Raw genomic sequence first — 25858 nt, forward strand, 5'->3', positions numbered from 1 at the left:
GTATAAACCTGGTGATTCACAGACCTGTACCCCTGGGGATAAAAATATATGTTTATAAAAAATTAAAAATTTAAAAAAAAAATCTTGTGGCTCAAAGAATCCTTGCATTAGCAGTCAGTATATATTTTTATTGTGAACATCAGTTTGTATTTTATTTCAGCAAATCAATACACTTCTGTTATATTAAATTATGTTAATTTAAGTTGTATTTATTTTAGAGTTTTGTTTGTATGCATTTGTAAGTAGGGAAGCTATAGGCATAAAGAATTTATATTTGAGGGGCCTGGGTGGCTCAGTGGGTTAAAGCCTCTGCGTTCAGCTCAGGTCATGGACCTTGGGTTCTGGCATAGAGCCTCGCATCAGGCCCTCTGCTCAGCAGGGAGCCTGCTTCCCCCTCTCTCTCTGCCTGCCTCTCTGCCTACTTGTCATCTCTGTCAAGTAATAAATAAAATCTTAAAAAAAAAAAGTTTATATTTAATCCTGTTTTTGTATATATTTAAAGTAGTACTATAATATAGTTTTAGTGTTGGAAAAGCTTCTGCCTTCATAAAATTATTAATGATTATGTCCAGTTGGTAATCCATAGATTATCTTATGTTATCTCTATGATGTTGGCATATTGGATTTTGTTTTGTGTTACTTTGGAATGAAGTTGTGGGTGCATTTTGTCCATTGCACAAATAACATATCAGTTTTAGAAATTTTGAGGAGTAAAAAGGAAAGAAAAAGCTCACCAGTAACCTACTACCTAAGACAAACTTTGTTGAAATTTTGGTATATTTTCTTCTTGGCTTTCCTTTTTGGAACATACTATTTTCATGTAGCTTCATGATGTAATACTAGAGTTTTCTTTTTTTTTTTTTTTTCCTTTAAAGATTTTATTTATTTATTTGACAGAGAGCGAGAGATCACAAGTAGGCAGAGAGGCAGGCAGGGAGAAGGGGAAGCAGGGTCCATGCCTCGGGACTCGATGATCCCAAGATCCTGACACCATGACCTGAGCCGGAGGCAGAGGCTTAACCCACTGAGCCACCCAAGCACCCACCCCCCTCACTTTATTTTTTTTACTTTCATAACAAATATATTCCATGTTGTTGATATAAATATTTTTAAACTGCATGGTATTCTGTTTCAGTTTCTGTTCATTGGAAACTTATTTCCAGATTTATCTACTTTAAATATAGTTCATGAGGAGCTTTATGCATGAAGCTGTTAATGCTTTTGTGATTAATTTTTTTTTTTTTCATTTTTCCCCCGAATTCACAGGTGAATATAAGAAAGATGAACTTTTGGAAAGTGCCAGGTGTGTACTAGTATTATAAATAAGTATCACGAATAACTTTATCATTAATTTTTTTAAGTAACAAGCAAAACTTTTAAGAGAGAATGAATTCTTGTTTGATCTCATATTATGTCTCCAGATAGGATCTGATGAAGAATATAAATTACTAACACTTTTTTTGTGTGTGCTAGGAGTGGCAATGAAGAAAAAATGATGGCTCTACTGACACCATTAAATGTCAACTGCCATGCAAGTGATGGCAGAAAGGTACTTTTGCAACTAAGCTTGTGTTCATCCTCCTGGTAACATGAAAATATATTTGTCTTACTAAAAACTAAAATATTTTTATGAGAATGCTAATACTTTCATATAAGCAGTAATTTGGATTAATTCTTAAACTTAAGTAAAACTTTATTGGTAATAAACATTTAGTTTGCTTCCTATTTATAGTAATGAACCTAAAAACTTCTATACTGTGCCTTCATCATAAATATGTTGGATTTTGTAAAACCAGTTGATAAGTATGCAGATGTAACGGGTTGTTTGTTTGTTTGTTTGTTTGTTTAATTTCTGGTATTATATGGGTTTTTTTAAGCTGTTATTGTAATTTCATTCATTTGTCTGATTAATATTTCAGTCAACTCCATTGCATTTGGCAGCAGGATACAACAGAGTAAAAATTGTACAGCTATTACTTCAACATGGAGCTGATGTCCATGCTAAAGATAAAGGGTAAGTAAGCATTGGAAACAAATGAGGATATCTTAAATATTACAGTCTTTATAATCATCTTTGTAACCTTACAAAAAGCCTCTTGCTAAGCAGCATAAACATTATGGAGCTTTTACAATATGCAGATTGTTCTGAGGACACAGAGAATTAAAATTGTGTTCTGAGGACACAAAGAATTTAAAACCTTAAAGCCACAACTCATAGGGCTTAAACTACACTTTAGGAAGTGTGAAAAGATACCTAACAATATAAGTTCTCTACTAAATATGAGGTGATAATAGAGATAGTAGGGTAGGAGTTCCCAGGAGGAAACTCTCAGTGATGGCTGTACTGGTAGAAAATCCTTCAGGAGGAGGTGATACTTGACCTGGACTCAGCTCAGGAAAGCAGAGAGTTTAGGAAACATCATGGAAGAGAAGTTGTGTGAGGGGATGTGCTAAAGCAGGTATTACAGCATATTTAAGAAACAATGACTAGACCAGTGTGGCTGAAGCAGACAGTTTACACAGGAGGAATGAAGGTTAGGATTGGAGAAGTAGGTAAGAACCAGGTTTTAGAAGACTTGGTATTCTAGTCTGAGGGATTCACAGTATGAGCCACAGTAGCTATTGAAAGATCTTAAGCAGGAGAAAGTTTTTTTTTTTTTTTAAGAGGAGTTCTAGGGAACACATTCTGGCAGCAGTGTGTAAGGTAGTTTGGAGAGAGGGAGCAGAGATCAAAGAGCGGTGAGAGTAATCACTGTAGGGGTTCAGGCATAATGAAGATATATAATGTTGCAGAGGAATGGAAATGAAGACATACGTGTAAAAGATATTATAGTGTAAGAATGGTAAGATTTGTTGACTGGATGTGAGGAGAGAAAGAGGAATAAAAAGATAACTACATTTCAGTTTCTGAAGCTGATTGACTGATACCTAGTGAGTTACGAAGAGATTGTAGAAGCAAGCCAGGAAGGAGGGAAATCTGTATGCCCAGAGGCATAGGAGCTACATGTGGTTGAACATACCATTATTGAAGAGTAAGGCTCCAGAGGGTCATACCATTGCATGCCAAGCTAAGCAGTTAGAACCAGTTTTCAGAAGCAAGAAAGAATCAGTGAAGGACATTAAAACAAGGAGTAACTACAATAGGGGCACCTGGGTGGTTCAGTCGGTTAAGTGTCCCAACTCTTGATTTTGGCTCACACTCGTGGGATCAAGCCCCACATGGGGCTCTACACTAGGCATTGGAGTCTGCTTGAGATTTTTTTCCTGCCCCTCACCCTCTGTCTGTCTCCCCCTCTTAAAAAAAAAAAAATTCTACATCAGATTTACTTTTAGAAAAATCTGGCTACAGTTTGGAAGAGAAATTGAAATAAGGGTTGTTTGAATAGTACAGGAAGAAATAATAAAGGCATGGCATTAGCCTTGGAGAAAAAAAAGGTGGATGTGGAAGAGATGTGGAAGTTAGAATTTTTAGAACTGTTAAATTTTGTGCATTTCTACTAGAGGATCACAAAAGCCACTTATTATGTAAATCTCAGTGTAAATTTAAAGTTAATTAAAATTAAATGAACTAAACCTGTAGGGAATCTATAATAATGTAAGCTTCTTCTCACCTCCTCCCCACCCCCTCCCTCATATTGTAGTGATCTGGTACCCTTACACAATGCCTGTTCTTATGGTCATTATGAAGTAACTGAGCTTCTGGTCAAGGTTAGTTCTCTTCTATTTTTCTCAGAATTATATAAAATCTCTTGAAATATATTGAAATATATCATATACCTATTGACTTTTTAATGCTTGGAGGGTATAGAGGAGAATGTATAATCGTTCTAAGATGTAGGTGATTGATGGGTCAACATTCAACTGCTTTGAGATTTTTAAGATACCTTAAGATTTTACATATAAAAATAGCACTGTCATCTTGTGAATACCACTTTAAATGAATCTGTAATTTGTGGCTAACAGTGAAGTTTTAAAATTCTTGAAAATATCAGGAAGCAGTTTGTAGTGATTCAGATATTAGGTTGCAGCAGGCTCATTTGGTCAGCTGCACTTCCCCCAGGATGCTGGGAGGCTCTTGTTTAACCAGCAACTTCCCAGGACTGAAAACAAACTTTTTTTTGCTCCCTGTTAGTTAAAAATAGAAGATACATATTCTTCAAAGGAGATAGAAGGATGTTACCCATAGCTATTTCCTTTTGTCCCTCAGTCCCTATACATGTATTTGACCACATTCCTTAGGCACCTCTTACTCTGTACCATTCTGCCCCTTTTAATACTTGTCCTCATTCTAGCAGCAGCCATCATGGTAGGATATTTGTTCTCAATGCCTCCATGCTTGATTTTGGCATGTACTACCACAGGATACTTCCCCACAGAAACAACTTTAAAGATTAGATACTCTGAGTATCCCGTAGGCCTTCTTAAATGTATAGGCTGCAACATTACACATCTGCAGCAGTAATGCTTTTCTTACTGTAAAACCGATTCTTGAATTCAACAGAACATTTGGAATATTACTGTAGGTAAAAGTGAAATATGAGGCAGATTGCATTGGGACCTATAGACAATAATGTTTTCCTAAGACCTGATGTTCCATAAATAAGACTGGCAGGCTGACTAGAGGTCATATGTAAAGAGGTTAGCTAAGGTGAAGTTACAGTTACCAGAGCACTGAAGCTCAGAGGAGTGTCTAGATTAGCCAAGTAGATACAGAATACAGGCAGAAGGTGTAGGGAACACTAAGTCACTTGGCAACCCTTGCTAAACAGTTGGCTAGCAGAAGCTGGCATTTAACTGCAAACATTCTCTTAACTGCTTTTCATGACCTGGACAATGTAGAAATTGTGATGTGCTTGCTTAGAAAGCTAACATGATTTTATGCTAGTAGTAGAAGTATAGTGTCAAAAGCAAATGTAACAACAGATGCAGTATACTTTTCTCAGTCAGACTACATCGAGACTGTTATTCTAGGCACTCAATAATTTCTTTAATGGAGCTTTGAAGCTGAAGTATATTTAGCTGAGGGCCATGAGGGTAAAAGGAAATCTAGAAACCATCTGATGAAAAAAATGAGTGAAGGAGCTGAAGGTGTTAAAACTCAAAAAGAAAAACATAAAAGTTGCTTTCAGGTATTGCCAAGAATATTGATCTCTTTTGCTCCAAAGAAGAGCAGTAGATCGAAGTTTAAAATACATATTTAGGGGCACCTGGGTGGCTCAGTGGGTTAAGCCTCTGCCTTCCCCTCAGGTCATGATCTCAGAGTCCTGGGACCAAGCCCCGCATCAGGCGCTCTGCTCAGCAGAGAGCCTGCTTCCCCTTGCCCCGCCTGCCTCTCTGCCTACTTGTGATCTCTGTCAAATAAATAAATAAAATATTTTTTTAAATATATATTTAACTTAATGTAGAAGAGAATTCATAATAAGACAAGTTAATCTAGTAATTATGAAAAGTCATGTTAGTGGAGAATTAGTTTCCCATCATTGAAAGTACTGAAAGATTGAGTAGCTCATTTCCCATCTGCAGGAATGCTTTGGGAAGGGATTATGAGAGATGAGAGATTAAATTAGAATGACTTTTGTGGTCTGTCCAACTCCAGTACCTGGAAATGGCTAAAATTAAAAAGACTGACAATACCAAGTATTAACAAGGATGGGAGAACAGTAGAACTCAAATATTGCTGATGGCAGTGCAAAAATAATAGAGCCACTTTTTAAAAATAATAATAATAAAGCCACTTTAGAGGACTATTTGTCGGGGCACCTGGGTGGCTCAGTGGGTTAAGCCTCTGCCTTCAGCTCAGGTCATGATCTCAGGGTCCTAGGATCGAGCCCCACGCCGGGCTCTCTTCTCAGCAGAGAGCCTGCTTCCCACTCTCTCTCTGCTGCCTGCCTCTCTGCCTGCTTATGATCTTTCTCTGTCAAATAAATAAATAAAATCTTAAAAAAAAAAAAAGACTATTTGTCAGTTTCTAATAAAAAAGTAAACCTGTATCATCCATCCAGCAATTCCATTCCTAGGGACATAGCATGTATCCATAAAGAGACTTATGGATGAATGTTCATAACACCTTATTAGTAAATAGTAAAATAGTAAATGATAGTAAATAGAATAGTAAAAAATTAGCAATAGTCCAAATGCCCATCAAGAGGATGGTGGATAAGTAAGTTATGGTCCATCAATATAATGGAATGCTACTCAGCAATAAAAAGTATTGATACAACAACATGAATGGAAACACAGAAACATTGTATGTGAATGAAGGTAGACACAAAAGTACATACTGAGTTATTCTATTTTTGTAAAGTTCAAGAGCATATAAATCTAATAAATGGTGCTAACAGTCAGAGTGGGGGCATGGATTATCTATAAAAGGAGCATGAGGGAACATTCTAGGGTAATGAAAGTGTACTCTATCTTGAATTGGGTGATGGTATCATGGAGATACAGATAGATAAAGATATATATTTGTCACAACTCTTCAAACTATTCACTTTGAAGAACTGTTTTACTATATGTAAATTATACATCAAAAAAGGGGAAAAACTTAAAAATTAGAAAAGATGCAAGTTAAATCTAAAGCTTCATTCTTAAGCTATTTTTAACAATAAAAGAGTTAAGTAAAGGCCTGATTACATAAGCCTAGCAACCAGCTACTGGTTTTCCATGGGAAAAAAATATATTTCTGAAATAATAGGTTTAAAAAGTGGACTTTAAGGATATAGCCTGGTTAAGCTTGCATGATGTGAAATTACACAGTACTAATACTGAATTCTCTTAAAAAGTTGAACACTAACTATATGCTTTACCCCCCCCCCCCACAACCCTTCAGCATGGTGCCTGTGTAAATGCAATGGACTTGTGGCAATTCACTCCTCTTCATGAGGCAGCTTCAAAAAACAGGGTTGAAGTATGTTCTCTTCTCCTAAGTTACGGTGCAGATCCAACACTGCTGAATTGTCATAATAAAAGTGCTATAGACTTGGCTCCCACACCGCAGTTAAAAGAAAGATTATCATGTGAGTATAAAATGATGAATGTTCAACTAGGATATTAAGATAGCAACAAACTAAAAATTTGTTCTCATTTGTTTTTAGAAATTTTTAAGTAATGGAAAATTTTCCTTACACATGGGTATCGTTGTTCTTACTAGCATATTTAGTCATCTGGAGGTTTCTACTCATTCTACTTTTAAGATGCTATGAAAAGAAAATATATTTGTACTTGATTTTTCAAGTGAAGTTCAGTGAGATTGTATGCTTTTGAAAAGAGTGAATTTCAGGGTTTTGTTCCTGTATTTGGTGTGAGTTTCTTGTAATCTGCCTTGTCATTTGTAGGATTGCTGTCTTTTAAACATGGACCCCAGATCCTAACCATCTAATATTCTTTGATATTTGGCAGTTCTATGGTTTTCTGTCTATAACTGAAGTAAATGTAGTGAGAAACAGCCACCTAGTTCAGATGTAATATTGCTGTACATAAATAGGAAACTTGTATTAAATTTGTGTTAACTCGGGAACAGTAAAGGAAAATGGGTGGTTCCACAAATCTGATGAATTAAAGAGAAATCTTGAGAAAATACTCTTTCATTTGTTCATCAGTAGTAGGTGGCTCTTGGAAATACTCAGTTTTTGGTTCATCTACCACCATGATGTTAGAGCACGAACCATCTCAGAGCTCTCTGGTCTGGTAATAGATTGCAGTACTCCAGATTCCTACAGACCAAAATAGACCCTGAGTTGGCCATGGGCTAAATCTATGTATACATTTAGGGATGAATTATGTCATAACTGAGGGGGAAACTGGTATAGCACTGTCTCTCTTCTGGGGGGTTATATTTGGAGAATATCTTTAGAGCTTCTATCTAAATATTTTAGTAGATAATTTTGAAAATAATTTCAAAAACACTAAGTATCTTTTATTAGGTAAGTCCCATCAATTTGATAATTCTCATGCAGATCTATATGCTTTTTTTTTTTCATCTAGATGAGTTTAAAGGCCACTCACTGCTGCAGGCTGCACGGGAAGCTGACGTAACACGAATCAAAAAACATCTCTCTCTGGAAATGGTGAATTTTAAGCATCCTCAAACACATGAAACTGCATTGGTAATGTTTCAGATTAAAGTTTTAAAGATGCAGTAACCAAAAACATGTTGAGCTAATCATAACGTCCTACTTCTATTGATGATACACAGTAACATAATGTCCTACTAGTAATAGAATTGTTTTTAAAAATCTATTTTTTAAAAAATTAATGCCTGAACATACATTTTTTTTAAAAGGGCCAAACAGTACAGAAAAATAGATAACCTCACCCCCCCCAAAAGACAATCCTGTTACTCATTTGAGTGTCCTTCCAGAAAAAAAAAAAAAAACTTTATTCATATACTGGTGTATGTTATGTGTAGCTTTTTTATTATTGTAATAGTACATATTATTTCCTTATAAAAATTATAAATGCTTGTGATTGAGCATTTCAAACCCACTGAAAGTAATGAAAAATAATCCTGTCATCCATCTAAAAACAGCTTGGTTTTCCTTCCAGTATTGTAATTTTTTTCAAAATTAGTCTGAAGTCTGTATATATACCCTCTGTACTGTGTAAATAAAGTTTCTGTGTGATTTGAGGCTACTTCCCCATTAGAGGTAATAACACTTCTGTTATGTTACTGTAACAAAGCTGTAACAAAGTAGATGAAAATTGGATAGTCTATGGAAAAGCAGTGAGAAAAGAATGGGCGCTAATAGGGATAAAGTGATGGAAGGTAGGAAGGCAATGGTGTAATCGGAGACTACATTAGAAACACCAATTTTTAGAAAGATTTTTATTTATTTATGAGACAGAGAAAGCACGTGAGCATGAGGGATAGGGAGTGGGGGGAGAGGTAGGCTTCCCACTGAGCAGGGAACCCAATGCAGGGCTCAGTCTCAGGATCCCGGGATCGTGACCTTGAACCAAAGGCAACACTTAACCAGTTGAGCCACGCAGGTGCCCCAAATAGCAGTTTAAAAGGAACAAAATCAGTTCTGCTGTATGAATTGCAAAATGTGCTTTGGATGAGGGAAGAGGACCCTAAATAAACCAGTGTGTTTCGGGGCAAATTTAACTCACAGTCTTAGTTACCTAGTATTTTGTAGGTAATTCATTTTCTTGGTTATTGGTTAATTTTCTTTCTTATGCCAGGATGTGAACTGTGTGAAGGTTATGTCAAAACTATCTATAAAACATACTAAGCCTTTTTGCTAATTGAAGTTGTAAAAAAAAATCCAAGTAAAAAAAGAAAAGAAAAGCTTCAGACTAATAAGAAATGCTAGTGCGAATTTAAAATCATAACATTATCAAGATGGTGCAGAGAAATTAAGAAAGACTGAGAAGAAAATTTTCTGGTCTGAAAAACTAATACTGCATATTATCTCCCCTTAAATATTCTGCTATTAAACAACTTATTTTTGTTATTAATCTTAAAATATACTAGGAGTTAAGTGTTGGTGGATAGTTGTGGTGCAGGGGCAGTGTCTTCAGGTTTCCAGAGATGATGGGCCCTGCCCCACAATGGGGCACAGAGGAGTAAAATTGCAGTTTTGAAATGGACATGATCAAGGAATCTTGGAAATAAAACATTTCCATTCTGTGTGCTATCCTGATAGATGTTCTGGGATGATTACTCACAACATACCAAAGTAGCTATGTTTACCTGTTAGAAATGGTTTTATTGAGGGCAAAGGAATTATTTTGGTGACAGCAGCCACAGTGAAGAACGAATCTGAGGCAAAGTCATGAAGATCAGATAAGCTTTATAGTTAACAACAGGTTAAAATAAGAACAGGTTTCATATGTACTGTGTATTTAGATGTATAGAACAACTTAGTTTGGCAGTTATCCAGAACTTTTATCCCATGAATTCTCAAGCTTTCGATTTAACTTCATATTTTTACATTGATCTAGTCATTCATGCATTCATGCATCCAGACATTTATTGAACACCTGTTGTAATTATCATCCTCAATATTGGGGAGCAAAGATTTGGGACATGATCATGAGATACATTCTAGGGTTATAACTAGCAAATCCCTACCTTCTGTCTCCTTTCCTCTTTGGTATATCATAGATATAGATGCAGCAAACTCCAACTTAGAGTGTATCATCTTCTCCCATTGATTTTGACAAACAAGTAATCCAAGCTCCTTATTCTGTTTGAGCAACTCATTGAGAAAGAAGTAAATACTAATCTTGTCAGCTGTTTGACCTGTGCTGTTACCAGGCAGCATCCAGAGCTGATGAATGTCTTACTACTTGATGTAAAGAAACTCCAACCTTGGGCACCTGGGTGGCTCAGTGGGTTAAGCTGCTGCTTTCGGCTCAGGTCATGATCTCAGGGTCCTGGGATTGAGTCCCGCATTGGGCTCTCTGCTCAGCAGGGAGCTTGCTTCCCTCTGTCTCCCTCTCTGCCTGCCTCTCTGTCTGCTTGTGATCTCTCTCTGTCAAATGGATAAATAAAATCTTAAAAAAAAAAAAAACAACTCCAACCTTAGGAGTGTTTTATTAATTAAAGTTTTAAAAAGAACATAGAAACCATGCTATGTGGGAATAGCATTTAAAGGAGTGTTCATGATGTTAATTTAAATTTTCATTACATCAGTAGTGGCTTTTTCAAAGATACAGGGTAACTATAAAACTTGATCAGAATATTTAGTTAACATATCTGATAAATAGGATTTGCAGGCTGGGCCAGAATTTGGTAATTGTTGTACATTCTATCCAGTAGAAAGTCTTTGAGTAGCAAAGTCAGGTCAAAAAAACAAAGAGGTTAAATAACTTCTTAGTTCTTGATTAGAAACACAATTGTTCTTAAGTAAAAATTAGTTATGTATAGTCTTTGATTAATGCTGCAATTTAAATTATCTAGCATTGTGCTGCCGCATCTCCATACCCCAAAAGAAAGCAAATATGTGAACTGTTGCTAAGAAAAGGAGCAAACATCAATGAAAAGACTAAAGAGTAAGTCTAGTTTTAGTAATTAAAAATTGACACTTTTTTTTTTTTTTTTTGGAAAATACATTGTTGGCTGATTTATTACTTTTTCTTTTTAAGATTCTTGACTCCTCTCCACGTGGCATCTGAGAAAGCTCATAATGACGTTGTTGAAGTAGTGGTGAAACATGAAGCAAAGGTATACTTCCTTTTTGGTAATCTTTGGTAATCCGATGAGTTATTTTCTGTTCAGCAAATGAAACTCCTGGCTTCCTAAACTGCTTACTCTCATAAGTATTACTTTTTTCCTCTTAACTTATACTTTAAAATAGTCTAGTAGATACTTTTCTTTATCTGATTTTTTGCTAGAAAGCCTAAGGAAGGATTTACTCCAAAAAAAAAAAAAAAAAAAATACATGCTTCCTATATATCCTTCCTTCTCCGTTCCTTTTACCCACACCCCACCAGTCGGGTTATCCTTAAGTTCTTTTTCTAACAGAATACTCTTCAGAATATCCTCAGCTAGAGACCCTCTTTTTATGACCAGTCATCTCCAGTCTTTTCTCGCTCATATCTTCTGTTCCTTGGCTACCACGGTAACTCTTGTTGTTTACCTTTGGCCACAGTCTGTCTTACTCTGTTATTTCTATGACTAAACCGAAGGACTTGGAACAGAAGGAAATAAATTATTTAAATAATTTGACTGAAAACAATTCCCCATACTGTGAAGTCAGTATTCTTTAGTTGGCATTTGTATACAAATCATTTTATTCTTGGAATAATTATGTTTTGTTTTGTTTTTTAAGATTTTTATTTATTTGACAGACAGAGATCACAAGTAGGCAGAGAGATAGGCAGAGAGGAAGGGAAGCAGGCTCCCTGCCGAACAGAGCGCCTGATGCAGGGCTTGATCCCAGGACCTTGGGATCATGACCTGACCCGAAGGCAGAGGCTTTAACCCACTGAGCCACCGAGCAGCCCCGAATTGTGTTTTCATCAGGCTAGAAATCATCATTTCTTACCCAGGAACTTTGAAAACTACCACTCAGTAAAAAATACACATGGCATCCCACATTGGAAGAGATGACAGTCACCAAATGCAACAGGTCTTACAGTTTTTAGCCAAGGATTCTTGCCTTTTCCAAACAAAATCTTTAGTAGAAATTCATTACGTAACAAGGAATGGAACTGCTGTGAATGAAGGGAAAAGAAAGGAGTAAGACCCTTAGCCCTTGGGTGACACCCAAGTCTCTTCCCTAAATGTGCTTTGCAGAATAGTTTTCTGATTTGTCCTTCCTTGGTATCCCACTCAAGGAAGCACTTAGAACTCTTTCTACAGCTTTTTCTTTGTGTTTCCTCTCAGTGTCCTCATTTCTTTTTGATATGGGGGGGATTTCTTGATAATGTGTAATCTCAATCTTTCCTATTGTAAATTATTGAATAAAATAAAGTTGATTCTGCTCGACTGCTTGGCCTATCTTGTCTGTCTGTTCTATAACTTTTCATTGATTGCTTTTTTCATACATGTGGTACATTACTAGAATATCTGAATACATACTAAATGTGAGTCATGAAACTCCCTCAGACAGTCCTGACTAGTGAGGCCAACCATCCAGGTTTGTCCAGGAACAGAGGGACTTGCAGAAACACAGGACTATTAGTACTGAAACCAGGAAAGTCCCAGGCAAACCAGAAGAAGTTTGTCACCCTAATCTTAACACAAAGTGGTACCCAAATAAAGTTTTCAAGTAGATGTAGTTCACATTTCAGTGAGTTTTGGCATGTGAATAAGTAGATTAATTGTCCTCATCATTTTAGATCAGTTTTCAAGTTCCGTAAGCATGGAGATAAGCAATTTATAATCCAGTTTTGGTTTCTCTGAGAAAGTCTTACTACATTGCTGTTCACATATTCTTCAGTTCCATGAATATGAATTGGACTATGTCTCAGATTACACTGGTGGGGAAGGGTGCGGGTGAAGATGAGATGGGGGAGTTAACATTTTACTTTATTTTTTTTTTTAAGATTTTATTTATTTATTTGAGAGAGAGACATTCAGACAGACAGATGGTGAGAGAGCATGAGGGGGGAGGTCAGAGGGAGAAACAGACTTTCCATGGAGTGGAGAGCCTGATGTGGGGCTTGATCCCAGGACTCCCGGATCATGACCTGAGCTGAAGGCTCACTTAGCCAACTGAGCTACCCAGGGACCCTTCTTTTTACTGTATTTTATTACATATCCATTAGTTTCTCCTTTATCAACCCATAAATGTATACATACATGTTACACATTTCAAAGTATTTGCAAATTGCTATACACTTCTCCCTAAATATTTCCATATAGGCATCATCTAGAGGTCAGAATTTATTTACAGGTTTTTTGGGAGTGCAGAACTTACATGCAGTGAAATGCTCAAATCTTAAATGTACATCTCCTGAAGTTTGACTAATGTATACACGTGTGTTACCAAAACTCATCAAGGTATAGAAGTTACAGAAGGAGCCCATCCAAGGCAATCGCCACCCCTAGATGCAACAGCCATTTAATTTATTTCCTGTGTAGATTAATTTGCCTGTTCTAGGCCTTCATGTCTATGAAATTGTATAATGCATACTCTTCTATAAGGCTTTCTCCTCTGTATATTTTGGAGATTCGTCCATATACCAATCATTTGTTCCTTTTTATTGCTCAAAAGTATTTTGTTGTGTGTATAGACCATGATGTATTTATCTATAGGGATTATATTTTACATGATAAAAATCGAAGATTAAGCCAGTAGGAATAAATGTTTTAATGCTAATTTAGTCTCCGGCTTTGTTACTGTTGCCTGTCTTGGGGTTAGTCTCCACATTTCTGGACTTTAGAGATCCATAAAAACATATGGATTAAGCTTTCTTATGCAATGTCTACCTCTAAATGCAGTAAATTATACTAATACTATAATGTCAAACACAACTATTACTCAGATTTCCTGCTTTTAATTCAAGAAAGGATCTCTTCTGATACCAGATTTCATGAGCTTGTGAATTTATGTTCTAGATTGAAGCAAAAACACTTGTTTTGGCACTGGAAAATAGACTTCATGAGAAAATAACTGGGATTTTTAAATTAGTAGCAAGCGTTAAATACATGATTAGATGGTTTTACATTTTGAGGCTTCAGGCTAATTTTAGCTTTTTCTGCATTGTTAAGGTGAATGCTCTGGATAACCTCGGTCAGACTTCTCTGCACAGAGCTGCACACTGTGGTCATCTGCAAACCTGCCGCCTACTCCTGAGCTATGGGTGCGATCCCAGCATCATATCCCTTCAGGGCTTTACTGCCTTACAGATGGGAAATGAAAATGTGCAGCAGCTTCTTCAAGGTAGTCCATGCTTTCATGAAGTCAGCTTTTCAAAATTATCCTTTCGGTTTTTTCACACAGGGGTGCCTGGCTGGCTCAGTCAGAATAGCATGCAACTCTTGATTTCATGGTTGTGAGTTTGAGCCCCACTTCGGGTGTAGAGATGCTTAAATACATAAAACTTCAAAAATAAAAATAAATTTTGTCACATACTATGTAGAAGTTGGTAATAAAAAGAAAATGTGGAGTATTTGGCTATTACTTCTTAATTCATTATACTCAGTGTTCCAGATGTCATTAAGTCTTACTGTGATTTTGTTCCAGAAGCATTATCTGCTCAATTTCTCTTAATAGTTGACGCTTAAGTTTGTATCTAGAAAGTGTTTAAGATGTAATAGTTGCTTTTTTTTTTAAGACAGGAAAACACAAAAAGTTAGCTCAGTTGAGCATCCATAATGATAAGTAATACTCGATAAAGACTGGCCCTGCCTCTTCACGGTTTCTTTAGGTCCTTTATATTATGAGGCATGTAGAGTTTTTGTACAAGGTAATCCATTATGTGACTTACTAAAACATTTAACTATTGAATATGAGCATATTTATTATATTTTTAAATATTTTAGATCAAGTATCTATACATTTTGCATAGGTTATACATTTCACCCTAGAAATCTGGTCTAATTTTAAAGTGACTTTGGTACCTGAAAACTCAAATGAGAAGAAATATAACAGATCAAGCCTCCTGTATCTTTAACAGTCATCTTTGATGGTCATTATGCCTATGATCTAGAAACTACCTTTTGAGAAAAACACTGAATAGGTGAAGGCAGGTTGACAAAACAACCTGGGAACTGCCAAAACTGAACTAAACTACAAGACTTTCAGGATTCCCTTTAGTTCCTCATGTACTGCACATTTGTTTCAGTGTCAGTTTTGGGGTGTCAGTGTTAATCCTATTCAGTTGCCTTGTGATGGACATTTACTAGTTTGTGCTAAGTGTGATTTCTTAACCTTTCCTCCTAGTGTTAGAGCACAAGCAGGGGGAGCAGCAGAGGGAGAGGGAGAAGCAGGCTCTCCGCTGAGCAGAGAGCCCAAAACAGAACTTGATCCCAGGATTGTGGGATTGTGACCTGAGCTGAAGGCAGGCTCTTAACTGACTGCGCTACCCAAGCATCCCCTCCACCTAGTTTCTTAGAGTAAATTGTTGAAGTAGAATTTCCACGTCAACGGATTAACATGTAATTGTTAAATCATCTTTTAGAAAGGTGGTTAAGTACCATTTTATACTCCTGCTAACAGCATATGACAAAACCTGTTTGTCAGAACTGGGTATTCTGATTTCTTAATCTTTGCGTTGGTGAATGTGTGTGTATGAACTTGAGAAGTAATAGGTCCTTTTTTTTTTTTTTTAAACATGAAGTATAGAAATACTGTCCGTGTAGCTCCCCCATTTCCTCTTTGACCACTAATGGATGCAAAAGAAAAACCCAGGATCTCATTATTTTAATTTGCATTTTTAAGATACATATTGCAGTATTTGTCCCATTTTTTATTTGCCTTATAACTTTGTTTAATGTTATATTATTGCTTGACATATTGTTCCAAATCAATATTGGTTCTGCCTTCAGTGTAGTTACTCTGAGATGCTTTTTTATTCCAAGTATATAAAAATATTCACTTACATTTTCTTTTAGTATTTTTAAATTTTAATTTTTTTACCCTTAAGTCTTTAATCCATTGGAGTTTGTTTTGTTCTAAGATACAAAGGTACATGTTTGCTTCCTTTCCTGTGAAATTTTAAATGAGCTATGAAACAGAATTTCAGACCTGAAAATGACTTGAGTTATCTTCTAGTCCGTCTTTTCTCTTTTTAGAACTGAAAAAATCTGAGGCCCCTTGACCCAGTTCACATAGCTAGTTAAGGGCAGAACCATGGTTAGGTCTCTGGCTATTGGTCTCCTAATTTAAAACTTTTCCACCATCCGGTGGCGTTGGTTGTAGAACATGCCAATTTGATAAGTAATGGATCCTTTTTTTTTTTCTTTCATCTGTTTTATATTCCATTATATTGTTTTAATCATTTATTATTCACATTTCCATACATTTTGCTTACTTATATGTATATACATGAAATGTTTCCTCCCAGAAAAACTTCTTTTTGTCTCACAAAAATTTTTAAGTCTTTCTGGTTTTCCTCTACTACCATGGAGATTTAGTATATAACCTACCAAACTATAAGAGAACTTTAAGATAAATGCCTCTCTTAAAGCTTAGTCCTGACTTCTCTGTGGGAGTTTTAATCACTCTTTCCTTCTCTCTTTTTAGAAGGCATCCCATTAGGTAATTCAGAAGCAGACAGACAATTGCTGGAAGCTGCAAAGGCTGGCGATGTAGAAACTGTAAAAGTAAGATATGATCTTGCGTGTTTGTTAATTTTAGATTTTTATTTGCAGTGTTTAATAATCTGTATTGTTGTAATGAAGAGCCTAGTTACTTATATGTGCCTTGTTTTAAAAGGTTAATAATGATACTCTAGTTCTCCACAAGTGAGAATCTTTGTTAGCAAAGAAACTTTTCACATGCATCTCAGTAAATACCTGACAATCACAGATTTAAATAAAGGGCATGTTTATGGAAATAAATTTCATTTAAAGAACCGATTTGTCCCTTTAAAAGAATAAGATATCAAATTATTGTCATTTATTTACATATGACGCGTACAATAGGAAGGGACCAAGAACTACTAAACAGTGTGTCACTGTGTCAGTGTATTTCTTCTGGTTTCATTTCTTTGCCCTCTCTACCACTGTGTTGCCATTTTTCAGAGCCACTGTCTCCTAATAATCTTCAGTTTATCTAGCCAACTTCAGCTCTTACATGGCCCATCTCCCATGGTTGTCCTCCATAGAATAACCCTTCCTCAGATTTTCCTTTACTTTTTACCATAGAGTCATATGTAGTGTCTTAATGCTTGTACCAGATATTTCTGTTACCTACAGAAGTTGTATATCCCAGTAAATAACTCAGAAGCTTTACATTTTGAAAGAGCAAGACTACTTTTCCATTAAACCAATATAGATTAAAAAATTAACATGTTTTATGAATGAAATAATTCTTGAGTAATGCACTGGGGTTTTGGGGTTTGGGGGTTTTTTCTACTTTATTCTAATGTTACTTTTAATTCCCAAAGCCATCAGGGAGAAAAAATCTTTGTTATATTCCCCCCAACCCTGCCCCCCTTACTCCTAGACTTTTTCAAAAACAGTGCTCATCCTATTTAAGGGAACAATGACATGCAATAAGTTTTATAAAAATCTGAATTTATAAATTTGTGACGGAAGTAGCTACATGAAGAAGTTTCACTGTTATTTTTGTTTGGTGTCCTCAGTCCTGAACAGACAAATGACATAAAGTCAATTTTAGATTCTCAGAGAAAGAAATACGTTGGTCTCATCTGAACTTGAGCTTTGAGGAAACACATCACTATCCTTTTAAATAAAGAGATTTCAGGAAGTTGATTTAAAAGTCAGTGTGATCTTTTCTGTTTTATCTCTGTAGATAGTACAGTCATCTCCAAGTAATTTAAGATTTTATTTTTTAATAATTTCATTTTTCAAAAAAAAAACATTATAATGGAATCTTATTGTTTGACATGTTTTATATTTATATTTTCATTCCCTTAAGTGGAAGGTTAATAAGATACTAGAAAGAGAATTTGGTTTCTATTACCAAGTATTACTGACTTGTGGAAAAACAAGTCACTTAAGTTAAAAGAAATGAGTTGATTTTTTTTTTTCCTGGAAAATTGATTTAAAAATTAAAGGCAATTAGTTAAAGGTCAACTAGCTGATTTTTTGTTGAGGGGGTAAAATTTTCAAATGTTCATGTGCTTACATATGTTAAAGAGCATAAAGCTATATTCAGTATATATAATATTGGCAAGACTTTGTTTTCATAAAGATAAAAGGAGTCCAGGGGCGCCTGCGAGGCTCAGTGGGTTAAAGCCTTTGCCTTTGGCTCAGGTCATGTCGAGCCCACATCAGGTTCTCTACTCAGCAGGGAGCCTGCTTCTCTTCTTCTCTCTTTGCCTACTGTGATCTTTGTCTGTCAAATAAATAAATAGAATCTTTTTAAAAAAAAAGATAAAAAGAGTCTAGAGGAAGAAATAGATAAAGAGAAGAGCTGAGGGCAGGAATTGGGACTTACAGAACAAAATAATGCCCAGTAATGGATTGAAGAAGCCCATCCTTTCTCTCTTCATTCTCTGTGTAAGTATCTGGCCATCTTCACTTACCCCTACTTTTAAAATCACTTGGTGGCGGGGCACCTGGCTGGCCCAGTTGGTGGGGCAGATGACTCTTGATTTCAGGGTTGTGGTTTCAAGCCCCACCTTGGGTGTGATTGCCCAAAAATAAAATCTTAAAAAAAAAAAATTTCACTTGATAGTAGTTTATCTTCACAACCTTTGTAGCTGTTACCTATCTATAGACAGGAGGCTTGGTGTGAATTACTGGGACAGTAACATCTGCGTATTACCCAGTGAACACTTAATTATGTGATGTTTAGTGGAGATCCATCAGGCTAGATACTTCTTACTAAGTATTAGAAAACTTGTCTCTGAGTACACAGAACTAAACTGAGAAGTGGGGAGTAAAGTGAGTAGTGAAAACTACCCAACCTAGTAGCTCTTGGCACATGTATGAAAAATATTCATTCCTTGGGCACCTGGGTGGCTGAGTAGGTTAAGTGACTGCCTTCAGCTCAGGTCATGATCCCTGAGTCTGGTGATCAGATCAAGTGAGTCCCAGATTGGCCTCCCTGCTCAGCATGGAGTCTGCTGCTCCTTCTGACCCTCTCCCCTTTCATGTGCACACGTGCTCTCTCTCATTCTTTCTCTCAAATAAATAAAATCTTTAAAAAAAAAAAAAAAAAACCTCATTCCTACCTAGAGCCCTTCTTCAAAGCCATAAAATACTGTCTGAAATGGGACCTTGAGTCCATATACCTAACAGCCTCTTGTTTGGGAAGCATAAGAAAGCTTTATCAGTCCAGTAATTAAAACCCTTGAGGTTAAACCCACAGATCTCTTCCTCCATTGATTTATTATGCTTAGGGTATCCCTAAGGGATAGGGTATGATAGAATAGTAAAAAGTCTTTTTTTTTTTTCTAAGATTTTATTTATTTATTTGACAGACAGAGATCAAAAGTAGGCAGAGACACAGGCAGAGAGGAGGCAGAGAGGAGGAAGCAGGCCCCCTGCTGAGCAGAGATTCTGATGCGGGCTCGATCCCAGGACCCTGAGATCATGACCTGAGCCGAAGGCAGAGGATTAACCCACTGAGCCACCCAGGCGCCCCGTAAAAAGTCTTTCTAATATGGATAGTCCTTAAACTTTTTTTGAGCACCATGATTTATTATTTATGTTTCTTTCTTTCCCCAAACATTTGTATTTTTCATACAAGCATGAATAAAAGTGTTACTCTTAAAGCTTTTCTCAGCCAGTCTTCCTCATCTAGACCACAGAACACAAAGAAGTATTTTACTATTTTTTTAGTTTTCCCAAGGATCATAAGTCTAGTTCTTGATTATGAGCATTACCTAGGAACTTGTTAGAAATGCAGATTTTCAAAAAAAAAATGAAAAGAAATGCAAGTTCTCAGGCCCCGCCCCAGACACACTAAATTGGAAAATCTGGAGGCAGGACCCAGTGCACAGGAACATTTGAGAACTGCTGATGTAGAGCAGAACTTTTTAAACTTTAAGGTGCTTACAGATCATCTAGGAACCTTGTTAAAATGCAGATTCTGACTCAGTAGATGGGGTTCTGAGATTCTGCATTCTTAACAAACCCCAGGACCAGCTTACCTCTACTTGTATTTGTCACAAAATGGAAGTTAGGATTGCCAATAATTGGTGCTTTAGATTACCTTTACGTAAATAGTAGTAGTAGTAATGGTAAAATTTACCCACTAGCTTTAGCAAAAGGTGATACATAGATAAGAGGACCACAGGGATTCCCAATAAACGACAGGGTGAACTAAGAATAAGTAATTTCTAAGAATACTGTTTTAATGAGACAAGAAATTCAGTCAGACGTTTGAAATTTCTACTAAATGAATGAAAACCTATCAGAATATATAGTGTCACATGTATACTGTGTTCCATCCTGCAGAAACTGTGTACTGTCCAGAGTGTCAACTGCAGAGACATTGAAGGGCGTCAGTCTACGCCGCTACATTTCGCAGCTGGCTACAACAGGGTGTCTGTGGTGGAGTACCTGCTGCAGCACGGAGCCGACGTGCATGCCAAAGACAAAGGGCAAGTACCAGTGATTGCCATGGCCCCTTTTCCTTCATCTGACCTTCTTAGGAAAATCTGGGAAACATTTTTTTAATAATTTTATGGTAGTTGTGGCTCTTTTGTTTTTGGGCAGGTCTGTTACCTAACACTGGCTTAAATGTCACTTCTTGGTTTCAGTTAACACTTTATGATAATTAGCCTTTATATAGACTTAGTGCATCATGCCTTATAATCTTATAATAACTAAGGAGATTAGTGTGATTGGTTTTCAATATAATAAATTTTTTCAGTTTGCACTGAGGAGATTTGAATTCTTCCAGTTTATCTTAAAATTATTTTTCTTTAAAGATAGACAATTCTTGGAGTCCCTGGGTGGCTTAGTTGGTTAAGCAGCTGACTCTTGGTTTCAGCTCAGGTCATGATCTGGGGATCGGGGAATTAAGCTCCACTCAGAGTCTGCTTGAGATTTTTCTCTCTCCCTACAACCTCCCTCTCTAACCCCCCTACCCCACCACCCCTCCGGCTCCCTTATGTGCTTGCTCTCTAAATAAATAAATAAATAAAATCTTTAAAATATACCTCAATTCTAGATCGAGTCTATAGGTGTTTGTTATGTTCTCTACAATTTAAAATATCTTTCAGGCAGCCCTCTCAGGTCCCCTCCCTCTTCTGGAGCTTTGTACTATCATTTTACTATTGCTCCCACCAAAAAGAAAAAGAGAAAAATGTTTATATTTTTAAAATTTCCTCCCCACACCCTCCAAAAATAATTCCATTTCTGTTTCAGTAAATTTAGGTTCTATAAAATACAAGCAGTGTGATTTCTTACGCAGCTGAAGAAATTTGTCAGCTATATGCAGTTATCTAAATTAAACATATCTTTGTGGTGCATTGCTTATGTAATTTTTCATTTCAGAGGACTTGTACCTTTGCACAATGCATGTTCTTACGGACATTATGAAGTTGCAGAACTTCTTGTTAAGCATGGAGCAGTAGTTAATGTAGCTGATTTATGGAAATTTACACCTTTACATGAAGCTGCAGCAAAAGGAAAATACGAAATTTGCAAACTCCTGCTCCAGGTATATTTATGTACTTACTGTGGACCTGATTTATTACTAGATGTTTATTATATTTCTAATAACTTTCAATATAAACTTAAACTGGTAAAGGGGTATGAAGCAAAGCTATATAATTCTCAATTTAGATTTCAGAATAAATGCCATGAACACTTTATTTTACTCTATGGGGATGTTTACCACACATAGATTTATTATTGTATAAAGCCAGCTATCATCAAGTAACAGTTACCTGATTATTATCCTAATTTTTCCTATATACTTCTTTAACCTCAAAATATTTGATAGATTATGTAATTTATAAGCCAGATTTAATTTGGCACCGATAAAATTGATAGTACTGGTTTAATTCAGGTATCCATGTAGATATTTTACAGTAAAAACAAAAGTTAGGGTACTTGGCTCACTTAGTCAGTAGCTCATGCAACTCTTGATCTTGGGGTCATGAGTGCAAGCCAACATTGGGCATAGTGCTTTCTTAATAAGAAATACATTAAATTTTTTTTTAAAAGAAATAGCTAAATTTATACTTTATCTCAGGGATTATGAAAATAAGTTGTTCATGAAATTCTGCCTTATTTTGAATGTAGTTTAAATTTTTACTGAATTGCATTATAGGGGCTCCTGGCTGGCTCAGTGGGTAGATCATGCAATGCTTGATCTCAGGATCATGAGTTCAAGGCCCACACTGGGAATGGAGCCTACTTTAAGATAGAAGAATAATAATGATAATAAATAAGTTGCATTATAAAAGCCCAGTAATGTTTAACTGCCTCTGTATTCTTTTTATTATAATTTTCTGTGTACTATATTAAATACAACAAACATGTTAACCTTTAAGGTAGCGTCTCCCAGTATAAAATAGGGTTGTTTGCTATAGTTCCATTAACTATTTTCTCATAGACTAAGGGCAATCTTAAGCCAGTTCCTCTTTGTTTTTCGCATACGCAGCATGGTGCAGACCCTACAAAGAAAAACAGGGATGGAAATACCCCTTTGGATCTTGTTAAAGATGGAGATACGGATATCCAAGATCTACTTAGGGGAGATGCAGCTTTGTTAGATGCTGCCAAGAAGGGTTGTTTGGCCAGAGTAAAGAAGTTGTCTTCTCCTGATAATGTAAATTGCCGTGATACCCAAGGCCGACATTCAACCCCTTTACATTTAGCAGGTAAGTGATCGAAGTTTCACAGGTTTAAGCTCAACATCTGAGGTTCATTTTACCAGAGTAAAATATTTCCTGAAAGTAAACTGAGAAGATGCAGTTCAAATATTTCCTAATGCTACCATTACACCTGAGTGTGTTCGTAGAGGCCAGCTATGTTTCGTGTTCACTTTAGTACTGGTGCATTGCCACAGTAAGAACAATGGAAGGAGAATCTGCCAGTCACTGTAGTGCTTTAGAATCTCTATTCCAGTCACCATAGTTTTAAATCCTTTTTCCTTGAGTGAGTTTTGGCCATAGAAACGAAAAATCAGCGTGCTTCGGCGAGCCTTCCTCATGGAAAGTTAAAGCTTTCCATTCTTCTGATGACAGCCATTCATTAAAGCTGAAAAAAAATCTTAAGGCTTTCAAAGGTCACATAAACCTATTGCCAGAATTGTTAATATTAATTCATTAGGTCTGCTGTAACAAGGTACCACAGACCGGGTGACTTAACAGAAGATTCTTTTCTCCCAGTTGTTGGAGATAAAGGCATTGGCAGCATTGGTTTCTCCTGATGCCTCTCTTCTCGGCCTGCAGATGGCTACCTTCTAACTGTATCGTGACTTGGCCTTTTGTCAAAGTTGTATGCACGTGTTTCGTGTCTCTCACTGTTCGTCCTAATCTTTTATAAGGGCACCAGTCAGATGCGATTAGGACCTTCACTAACAGTCTCATTTTAACTTTATTACCTCTTTAAAGATTTTATCTCCTATTACAAAGTCACATGCTAAAATAGTGACAGCCAATATAAGAATTTGGGAAACAATTGAGTACATAACATTTTTATAAGTTTCACTCGTGAAATTGACACAGTGCACCTTTTTTTTTTTTTCCCAGTGCAAATGCACAGCATTTCAGTTCAATTTCTTTAGCTGCATTGAAAATGCTAGGGAGTGGGCCATTAAAATCACTGAGCTTACAGCTAATACTTCAGTAGTGTTACATTGTAGACATAATTTGACTCATACAAGTTTATCTAAATACATACAGTTTAAAAAGAAAAAAGTAATGCAGGTGTTTCTGCCACTATGTGTAATATGGGAGATGGAAGTCTACCCTTCTCTTTTTTTTCCTGTTTATTTTAGTCTTAGTGTGAATAACTAAGTGTGTTCCTAATATTTAAAAGATAATTTTGGTGATGTGTGATTTGTATTTTTAAATTTTCACCCACTGCCCAAGGAAAAGAATTACTCTGTATGTCTTTTAGAGAATTTTGAAAGTGGTAACCACACATTAACATGGTAAAAAAAGGCTTTTAGTTCCACTGGCAATCAGGAGTTTCTCATCTATGCAGACAGGATGTGACCTGTGTATATTTGAATTATGCTGGGTATATTTATTTACAGTAGCTTTTCTGTATCTTTATGGTAGCTTCTCTAGAAAGTTTAATAATTACTATTTAAACCCATGTTGTCAGGTGCCTGGGTGGCTCAGTTAGTTAAGCGTCTGTCTTCAGCCCAGGGTCCTGGGATCGAGCCCCATGTTGGACTCCATGCTCAACGTGGAGCCTCCTTCTCCTTCCCTCTCCTCTGCTCCTTCCCTCTGCTTCCTCTCTATCCTGCTCTCTCTTCCTCTCAAATAAAAACCTTGAAAAATACCTGTGTATAAATCCATGTTGTCTTTGTAAGTGGTAAATAGGTTGTATGTAGAAAAATTTCTGCCCACTTGTGCAGTATTATACCTTGAGACCTGGAAGGACTTTGGGATTCATTGTAATACTTAGCTAATGATAGTTCTTTGGTTTTGTTTTCCCTCCTTGATCTTACTGAATTTTTTGGCTTTAAATCCTTAAACATAACAATAAAAACTACAAGAAAATAAATGTGAAAAATATTTTGAACTGTTTTAAAGTTTCACGTGGTAGCTCGTTTTATGTTGACAAAGTTAAGTTCTAGATTTGCTCTCAATCTGTGATTATGCATCAGATAAAATACACTTTTATCATAAGACTGTACCGAGATAGCTGACAATTCCCAAGATGACAGCTAAGAGGTTATGGCACATTTATAATATACCAAGTTTTATTTCATGGCTTTAACATTAGATTTTGCTGCCATACTTGCAGAGATGTATATCCCTAAGATCTCTCTCTACAAAAAGCATGTCTTTGTGTCCTTCTGGGAAAATGCTGGTGTGCGGCCTCCTACTCTGCTGGCCACTTGTGTTCCTAGCTTGGTTTTTATATATTTGAATACCTTTTACTTGTAGTCCTTGAGACCACGTACCTGAGTTTAGGAAGTTGCATATTAACAACAATAAAGCCAGGGACTTTGGTAGAAGACTTTAGAAGGAAAGGTACAAACAAATCCATCAGTTTTAACTTTTGAGAGTTTCTGAAATGAGTGAGTGGCAACTGAAAGCTCCAACTTGAGACCAGTGGACAGTTTTTTCCTTAAGCTAAATTTTTAATAGACTCTGTTGGGGAATAATCAGATTTCTATAAAATCTCTCTCTTTCTTTTTTTTAAGAATATATGTGCTTTTTATACAGATATATAGATGTCATTGTCTATAAATAACAAGTGAAAGTAATTTTACTTCTTTTCTAAATTAGCTGGTTATAATAATTTAGAGGTTGCAGAGTATTTGTTGCAACATGGAGCTGATGTGAATGCCCAGGACAAAGGAGGACTTATTCCTTTACATAATGCGGCATCTTACGGGGTAAGTTCTTTCACATTACCTTTTAAAATCTCTGAAATTTTTTAAGTGGAAATCAGTATTGAAGTTCAAAGGGCATTTAGTTGGACTTTCTCATTTTATAGAGGAGAAAATATGAGGACTAAAGAGATTAAATAATGTCCAAGTCTCAATTCTGAATCTGTTGTAAGCGAGTTGTGTGACATGCAGCACATCTGTCATTCACTATATTACCTTCTTTAGCACCTCCTGTTTTCAGTGAGATGTTGATGGTTTTGTTTCTTTGTTGGTGCCAGGAAACCACTAGCACTTCTAGG

The 25858-nt window shown here is 36.2% G+C and overlaps 1 protein-coding gene across 1 annotated transcript in view; it reads left to right on the forward strand.

Moving 5' to 3' along the window:
- The window catches only part of TNKS2 (tankyrase 2), a 68861-nt gene that overhangs the window by 19987 nt on the left and 23016 nt on the right, over positions 1–25858 (forward strand). The window contains exons 4-17 of the mRNA XM_059398127.1: positions 1267–1303; positions 1474–1549; positions 1920–2014; positions 3642–3708; positions 6830–7016; positions 7984–8105; positions 10907–10998; positions 11092–11170; positions 14165–14336; positions 16641–16720; positions 20489–20634; positions 21533–21698; positions 22647–22866; positions 25456–25565. Of these exons, the coding sequence (XP_059254110.1) occupies positions 1267–1303; positions 1474–1549; positions 1920–2014; positions 3642–3708; positions 6830–7016; positions 7984–8105; positions 10907–10998; positions 11092–11170; positions 14165–14336; positions 16641–16720; positions 20489–20634; positions 21533–21698; positions 22647–22866; positions 25456–25565 (1649 nt within the window). The remainder of the gene's footprint in view (positions 1–1266; positions 1304–1473; positions 1550–1919; positions 2015–3641; positions 3709–6829; positions 7017–7983; positions 8106–10906; positions 10999–11091; positions 11171–14164; positions 14337–16640; positions 16721–20488; positions 20635–21532; positions 21699–22646; positions 22867–25455; positions 25566–25858) is intronic.

Source organism: Mustela nigripes, chromosome 4 (genome assembly GCF_022355385.1).
Source record: "Mustela nigripes isolate SB6536 chromosome 4, MUSNIG.SB6536, whole genome shotgun sequence".
Taxonomy (NCBI): Eukaryota; Metazoa; Chordata; class Mammalia; order Carnivora; family Mustelidae; genus Mustela; species Mustela nigripes.